Source organism: Dendroctonus ponderosae, unplaced genomic scaffold (assembly GCF_020466585.1).
Source record: "Dendroctonus ponderosae isolate FM_Combo_2020 unplaced genomic scaffold, Dpon_F_20191213v2 Dpon_F_20191213_6, whole genome shotgun sequence".
In the NCBI taxonomy this organism is placed as follows: domain Eukaryota; kingdom Metazoa; phylum Arthropoda; class Insecta; order Coleoptera; family Curculionidae; genus Dendroctonus; species Dendroctonus ponderosae.
The window spans coordinates 2,156,253-2,164,804 of record NW_026018814.1 but is presented as its reverse complement, the minus strand read 5'-3'; the positions used below and the strand labels follow the sequence as shown (position 1 = coordinate 2,164,804).

The 8,552-nt window shown below is 39.2% G+C and overlaps 1 protein-coding gene across 1 annotated transcript in view; it reads right to left on the bottom strand.

The window, feature by feature from the left end:
- LOC109536426 (probable nuclear hormone receptor HR3) overlaps nucleotides 1-8,552 on the bottom strand; it is a gene marked incomplete in the record, with an annotated part of 15,983 nt that overhangs the window by 4,829 nt on the left and 2,602 nt on the right. The window contains 6 exon segments of the mRNA XM_048667397.1: nucleotides 729-900; nucleotides 1,197-1,357; nucleotides 1,455-1,639; nucleotides 1,724-1,892; nucleotides 3,435-3,662; nucleotides 7,007-8,196. Of these exon segments, the coding sequence (XP_048523354.1) occupies nucleotides 729-900; nucleotides 1,197-1,357; nucleotides 1,455-1,639; nucleotides 1,724-1,892; nucleotides 3,435-3,662; nucleotides 7,007-7,175 (1,084 nt within the window).

The following is an 8,552-nucleotide window of genomic DNA, read 5'->3' as shown; positions in this document are numbered from 1 at the left end:
TGAAAATTCCTCAAAAATCTGTTAGTGGCCCGATTGAAACCAAAGTCGCCAAGCATCTTAATAAGATTCTTCCGCATGTTGACGCAAAAAATCGCGCTTCCATGTTCTCCCACCTGCCAGTTTGGAAAATACCAATTTTTAAATTTCTAACTGAGGTACAAAAACAAAATTTGAAACTTTGAAAATTCATCAAAAACCGCTTAGTGACTTGACTGAACCCAAACTCGCAGAACATCTTAAGTATTCTATTCCTCATGCTGAGGCAAAAAAGCGCGCTTCAGTCTCATCTGGTTTCGGAGGGAGACATTTTTTAATCCCGGACTGAAGCACAAAAACACTTTTTTGCAAAAATACGCGTAAATTTTCCCATTCAACACGATACGATTCGCATGGCAAAATTCTCCTAATTCTTCAAACACATCTTGTGCCCATAACTAGACCCATAACGAGAATCACCCTCTATAAAGCATTTAACTAAAGCGGCAAGAGGAATTATTGCACAAACTACGRGGAAACTGGTGCGTTTTGCGAACTCTGACTCCGTCCAGGAAAACAATAGTTTCTGAAAAACTCATCAGTTTCCAGCAATGGCCACGAAAGCCCAACTCCTACCAAACTGTGATGAAACTAAGCTAAACTAGCTRCATACTAAACTAACTAAACCTCAGGCAAAAGCAAACGATCAACACCTCACTTCACTTCAATCCAAGCATTCATCATTCACTTACTCGGTAAGACAACCGGTTCACACTCATCCCCACCACCGCTGCCCGCATGCTGTTGTCCTTGTCGGGTCGACGTGCTCTGACCAATGGGCGAGCTCACGTAAGTGGTACTGTCCACGTAGCTAGGCACCTGTAGGCCATCTACAGCCGTACTCTCTTGCTTTACAGAGATCACCTGCACGGTATATTTGAAGGGCGAAAATAACGCAGTTTTCTTCAGGTTTTTTCAAAAATTCAAGAAGGCAGTGTTGGTAGGAATTGCTTCAAGATTTCTCCCTGTGTTTAAAAACTACATGAATTGCTGCCGACGTTTCGCTGGCTCAATTAGATGCCATCGTCGGGGGCAATCTAAGCTTTAATAGCAAATTAATTATTGGTTTATGATCAAAGAATAACCCGAAATTGCGCCGAAGAAATCTTGGAGTAATTACTCCCGTGCCTATTCCAATTTTCTGATCTTTCCGTACTAACCGTGGTGCCTGCCGAAAGATTCGTGGACGATGCCGTCTGCGCAATACGTTTAAACGGACGCGACTCGGGTGAAAGAGTTAGAGGATTCGAGGAGGACTTTGAGCCTCCGCCGCCTCCACCACCACCAGAACCACTACCGCCACCATTGGTCGTGTTAGTACCTGTGATTGTAAGGGCGGTTAGTTTGCTTGCTGCGATTGGACACATTTGAGGCGCAGTTGGCTGGATCGCTATCAAACATGCACAGTAGCTACTTACCATCAGGGGTACCTGCTATGAGCGCTCCATTGTCGTTGAGCGTGTCCAGGCCAGGTCTCGGATCGTAGGTGGTCGTACTGTCCACATAGTCTGCGGAAATATCGTAGCTCATTGTGGAGGCGACTGGCGCCTGTCCTGGATAATAAGCCGCTGTGTAGGAGCCTACGTCGTTGTATGTTGTATATCTGCAAGAGAAGAAAGAGGGATGGGAATTAAATCGAGGGAGATTGAGAAGTTTGAAGAAGAAGAAGGAATTGGGTCATACTCACCCTCCATTGTAACTATGATGCAACTGATCGCTACTCGAAGGCGTTTGCTGTTCGAATACGGAACTGTCGGGCGCTGAGTCGCTCTGCGCCCTGAGCTGGGCTCGGTGGTACCGCACTTCGTCCTCGACCTTTTCCCGTTGCTTCTTGGACATGCGCCCAAATTTCACAGCTGAAAAGAGCAGAGAATGGCGTTAAGTGGATTGAGCGCTGGACGACTCGGCAAACGGATTATTACGTGCTTTGTCCCAATTGATGAGGATGAATGATTGATGCTGCGGAACTGCCCAGTTGTGGGTTTAGTCTAGTGATTCTACAACTTTCGGCACTATGAGTGAGGGAATGTTTGGAGTTTTTTTGGAGACCAATTTCCGTCATTAATTTGGCAACTTTCAAAAGGTGGGCCAATTTATTCGCGTTTTATTTATTACTCAGATTCGTTCAGTCGTTTATTTTTAAATCGTCGTTTCCCAATCGATCGGAGCTTTGAAATAATTCCAATTAATTCAGTTGGTTAATTAACATGTTGAAACGTGGTTTCGATATGTATTTTTTATGTGTGAGCGATTAATAATGCAGTTTTACAAGTATTTTCGCGATAAACCACTTGAAGCTATTGTGACAATGTCTGGCAGCAAAAAACGGGGCCAACTGAGGATTAAGATAATGAGCATTGTACAGAAATTGCCGATTACTGAGTAAGACACGTTTTCTTATTCTTAGATTGGCGTTTTCAGATTCGCATTGAAGGCGTTTTTCCACCTGTTGGTTTGTAAGTTCTTCGGGTTCAAACGAAACAAATTCCCATCGGCGTTAAAAGCGTTTTTCGAATTCCTCATCTTCTTCATTTGATTGTGATCTAACGCCATTTTCCCATTGCACCGGCATTTTTAACAGTTAAAGAACATAACGAATCCCAACGAGGAGTGTGTGTGTATGTATACGGTTAGACTATGTAATTTATATTGTTAAACAGCTAATAAACTGCTCGCACTTTACAGTTATGGATTCTCGATGTAGGTCAATTGCATGGTATCTTGTCTTCGCAATAGCCGCAGGCAAGAGTGATTAAAGCGGCAAACATACAGAAAAAGCTTTGCATGTCATTTGCTGGTTTATTAGCCAGTATTGCACATGGGCTAGGCAGACTTATGCGCTATGAAAAAACCACTGATTCTCTGTTCTTCTGAGAAAAACATCCGGAGAAACTGGGAAGATTTTTGAAGAAGGAAGTGCAACATGCGAGGATCAGAGTATGAGAAATGTTGCTGATCAATTCTTGCAGCATGTAAAAATGAAAATTTTTCTGTCGAGAACAGAACTCAGATGCTTGAAATTCTGGACAGACTTATGCGTTATCAAAAAACCACTGATTCTCTGTTCTTCTGAGAAAAACATCCGGAGAAACTGGGAAGGTTTTTGAAGAAGGAAGTGCAACATGTGAGGATCAGAGTATGGGAAATGTTGCTGATCAATTCTTGCAGCATGTAAAAACGAAAGTTTTTCTTTCGAGAACAGAACTCAGATGCTTGAAATTCTGGAAAGTTGAAAACAATTGCTGCTGGATTGACTCAAGCACGGTTGAGCAAATGAAATTTTAGTTCTTCTTTGAAACAGCACTAGATCGCACTCGAAGGACCAAACATGTCCTGGGCGCGATTAGTAAGAGTGGTGGAGTGGATGAGTTTGGTGGTGGTCAGCAGGAGGAACTTACCATCGCGGCTCATTCCCAACCTGAGGCACTTCTGTAACCGACAATATTGGCATCGGTTCCGATTGACTCTGTCCACAACGCAGTTCTTCGCTCTTGGACATTGGTAGTTCACCACTGCACTCTGGGAGCGTCGAAAGAAGCCTTTGCAGCCTTCGCAGGTGATGACGCCGTAATGCACGCCACTGCTCTTGTCGCCGCATACCTTGCATGGTATTATCTCGATTTGTGCTGAAACAGATAAAGCCAGCAATTAGTCTTTCTTTTGGCCGAAGAATGGACTGCCGTCTAGACGAAATAGATGTGGCAACTCCTTACGCACGGAAAACGCAAAATCGGATCGATCCGCCAGCAATATCACAATTAAATAAGTGATATAATGACTATTAAAATCTAATAATCGTTGAGGTTGTCGAACCCGAAGCGCTAGTCGAACCGCTTTTATGTAATACTAACAGTTAAAACATTATACAGTCTTATTAAACAATTAATTAACGCAATTTATCTTACACTTGCACAAATATAAACTATTTAATGCGCCTGCTGATTGTTTTAATGTTTCTACCTTAGAACGTTGCGGAAGTTTTCGATTTAGTCGCATTTATCAATGGGTCTTGCGGAATTTTGAAACAGCGTTAACATCATTTAGGAGCTTAAACTCTTCAGCAAAATCGGCTTTACACGGAGAAATGTTCACAAATTTTGGAACGGAATAACTTCTGAATGTTGCGGGCGATTTTATTTCGGTTTGAAAGGCTACTTAGTGCAATTATTTTTCAGTTCATGGGTATTTCTGCAAAAAATCAGTTCTTCAGATATGGTTTCTACAGGGTGGCAAATGAAACAATAAAAAATTCTTTTTTTTTATACAAAACGGTTTTTTTTTGTATTTCAGCCCTACCGGCATTAAGATAGAGCTCAAATCTCAAAAAAAGTTTTTGGATTTTTCGACCATTTTGCAATGATACAGTTTTTCCCTTAAATCGATTTTCGAAATCCAAAGCTCATGCAGCATCGAAATCACATGTCAAATTTGTATCTTAAATTGTCTATGGAGTTTTAGCTACAAAATCTAGATAGTGAATATTGGACCAAGAGCAAGAAAGTTATCGCTCCAAGGGCAAAAAGTTGATTTCTTGAGACCACCCTCTAAATGGAAGAGATCTGAATACTAAACTTGTTTGCACGAACACTGACTTTGTAAATTTGGGAAGTTTCATATGGAAAAACTTTGCAATCAGCCACTGAGCAAAGAAAGCAAAGATTCAGCGTTTGATTCTCGGTTCACTTCATAAAATGCATTTTTTGTGAACTGTATTCATTATTTACTGATTTTATTCTGTAAAATCACATACATTTTATGGTAAGTTAAAGACTGGCTCAGTTAATCTTCGGGACACATTTGGCCAATCACCGAAAGCGCAACTATTTTGCTAAGAACGGAAGTTTTCTTTTCAAGAGTCTATTTTTGCGAAACACAAAATTTGTTGAATCTTTCACTCTTTGAAATTGTGTATTTGTGCCTTTTTATTGTTATTTCGTCTTTTTTCCGTTCTGCAGTGCAAGCTTATACATTTTGTTTTTGTTTTGTTCAGTTTGCAATTTTCTAGACTTTAAAAATGTTGCACTTTAAAATGTCGTTTCTATTACAAAATTAGTCGTCGACAGGATCTTCCTCATGCTGATACTTTCGTACGAAGAACATTTGCAACTAATCAGAGGGCAAATTGCAAAATAAAGTGTCTAAAATTGCCTGAAGAGAACAAATGATAAAATTAGGAAGCGGAAAATGAACAAGTGGAACATAAAGAAACGGGGCTTAACATATTTCAGAATTGGTCCAGATGTTTTTCCTTCTCTTCAAGATTTTCTAAATCGGGGTAGTTAACATAATGCAAAAATGATTAAATAAACTGCCCAACAAAGTAGACATTGCACAGACAAATTTTGACTAAATTGCGATTTAACTTCTGTTTAAAGCCTTATTGAGTGCAATTAGGTTTCGGTTAATGCGCGATTTTGCAAAAAAATAGTGCATCAGATAAAGTTTCTACAAGGTGGCAAATGAAACATTGAACAACTAGCAAAAGTTCCACATGCTAGGAGCTTGGACGAACAAATGTTTGTCCCTATTTCAACCACATAGACATTAAGATGGACCTAATATCTGAAAAAAAAATTGCTGAATTTTTCGGGCATCTCGTTTATACCGGTGTGAAAAAAATGAACTTTTTGTCTTGTTTTGATACTCTGTTTTCTTTTGAACCGATTTCCAAAATTTGGACCTCACGTTGAAGCTGAAACTTCACAGTCGACTAAAGAAAAAATTCAAAWTTCCAGGTTGCATGAATGAACACATTCGCAGATAAACTTCACTTTTTTTCGGTGCGGCGTTCGGACCCAGTATATTGATTTTTTAAGCTTTAAATMCTTAAAATCGGACCAAGAGCAGAAAAGCTTCAATGGCTTCAAMACCAAAAAGTTGRTTTTTTTGAGACCACCCTGTAAAYTTTAGCCAGTTGGTTTATATGTRAACTTTTGGTGTTGAGAKCTCAAAAAACTGTATTTTTRTCCAACTAGAAGCGACTAGCTGAACTGTCCAAAATTTTGCATTTCTCCATTTGGYACTCYGTAGGAAATTTTTCAAAAATGCATTAGTTTTGCCATAAGATGGAACAAAAAMCAAATGGAACTAAAAAACGCTTCAAACAATCAGAATTTATCCAGTTCCAAAATTGTCGCATTTTCGAAAACTTCAAATTTTACCAGAAATAAGAAAATCATAGCCTGACATTATTTTATCGTTGTGTCTTGGTTATCTTTTCAATTAATTCATATTTAACAGTCTCTTCTTCATCCTCATATTGTCGTACGAAGGACATTTACAACTAATCACAGTCCAAATTGCAAAAAAGTGTGTAAAATTGCCATCTTTTGGGGTTGAAACTGATGAGTTTTTCGATCCTTTAAGTCAGCGTGTAAAATAATTGCGTGCTGACGTTTCGCAAACACGAGTGGCTTCCATCCTCAAAGTGCTGCTGCGTCGAGCAATCCACCGAAAAACTTCCAGTTCCGAACCATGGCGCTCTTTCGTCGTATTTTACTTAAATACGAATTTTTCTTTGTTTTCAATTAGCTTCTTATTCACTGTGGTTTGCGTATATTTTTCTGTAATCTCAGATATTAACTGAATATTTAGAGCAATTTAGAAACTTTTTTGCCTTCGGCATTTTTCTCGTAGCTACAACCGTTGACGAGTAATTTGATAAAATCCTGGAAAAACAAACTCGAAAAAAATTGTCCACATTTCAAAAATTTTAAACCTAAACCAAGTAAAAGTTTAAAAGTGCAGGTGCAATTTGTTTGATTTTTTGCTTTCATGTGCAAGGTCTTCTGCTTTTGCAAATTAATCAACAACGATTTGAGCTACAAGAAAACTAGTAGAGAAGAAAAAGATTCTAAAGTACCATCATATGCGAGCTGGAGTGAAAATTTATAGGTAAGTTTGATGAACAGTTGGACGGTTAAAAAATGAAAAAGAATCCCCAGGTTGACGGTAAGGGAAAAGGCATTACCTCGAATAGAGTTAGCACTTTTCCGCTCCTCTGCGTCCAAATGTTGAGGCGGAGGGGTGGATGAGTCCACCGAACTGGTATCGTGCCGATACAAATCCCTCGCGTTGCTCGTTTCACCAACTACACCCCAAGTTTCGTTAGTATTAAATAAATCGGGAAAATTGTCCATTTTTCACGAATCACACAACTATAAAAGAAAGTTCGACCACTGTTGCTCCCAACCCTATGGGAGCGCATGGCGTAGGTAGGCGGCCGCACTGATCACCCGATTTAAATCCGGGTGATGTTCGCTGGAAAAGTACACTTGATGTGGACCGCTGCACTCTACCCAGATGGAGTTAAGTTAGAAACCGAAACAGTCTGAGTATTTTCGAGCAAAACTGTTTGTTGTACACCACATCCACCTCCATGGTGTGTCGATCTGGAAAAGCAAAGCAAAGTGCACCCCACAACACCGATTCTGAATCAAAAGTGGCTAAAAAAAATCTGGCTTACGCTACGCGAAGAAAAACAAAAGAATGTAAGTGTTAACAAATTCGGATGAATCGATGGCGACTCATACACGCTCGCGAGATAAAGGGTCATTGGTAATTTCACAAAGTAAAATATTTCTATGTGGTTCGATGACCCCTCGTCACAACAGCAACAATTATTACCGCAGTCATCTCGTTTCAATAATAACCACTTCATAAAATCAGAAAATTTAAATTGATATTATTAGTTACGATAAAAAACATATTTATTTAAATTGACGCCGCTTTGTCAAGCAGCCATATCGAAATCAGGCAGGTCTTGAACCCTGTGAGGGCCAAAACTCGAAAATTAATATTCGCGCATAATCTCCCAGACCAAAATCAGGTGAAAGTGCCGGCCAAAACAGTGGCATATGGGTTCGAAATGATGCGTTATCCTGATCAGTTTGCATATGCAAGTTCGGGCCATCATTAAAACGACCGAATTTGCAAAGAAATTCCGCGAATGGGGCAAACAATTTATTAACTGGTGACGTGTACCGAAAGGTAAATATAAGCAGGTCGAGTTCGATAAACTTGAGCCAAAACTTTTCGAGGTTCAACAACCTTCGAAATTTAGGCAAGACCATACCAATGGCTTGAGCGCGAAATAACGACGTTTATTCTGATAAGAATGTCGTCGGTTATCAGTGGATTTTTTTTGAATAATTTTGTTTGTTTATTTTTTTGTATAAATTTGTGTTTTTGTCTATAACCGCTCAGCATGTACTAAAATCTGAAACACATTTTTCTGAACACAGAATTTCTGAGAATATTCGAAAATTGTTGTCAAAAAAACATGATCAGAACTAAAAACTTGGATCAAATATGTAATTACCTCGCACTTCTTATTTTTTTTTACAAATTTTCCTCGAATTACCTTCCAATACCGAACATTTATATTTTTTATTCATTGCAAACGCAGTAAATTTTCCGTTCCATACAGAAAATAATAAGGAAATTCTCACACATCAAAATTTTCACTCAAGACAAAAATGACACAAATTTTTACATATTTGAACGTAGTTTTTCTC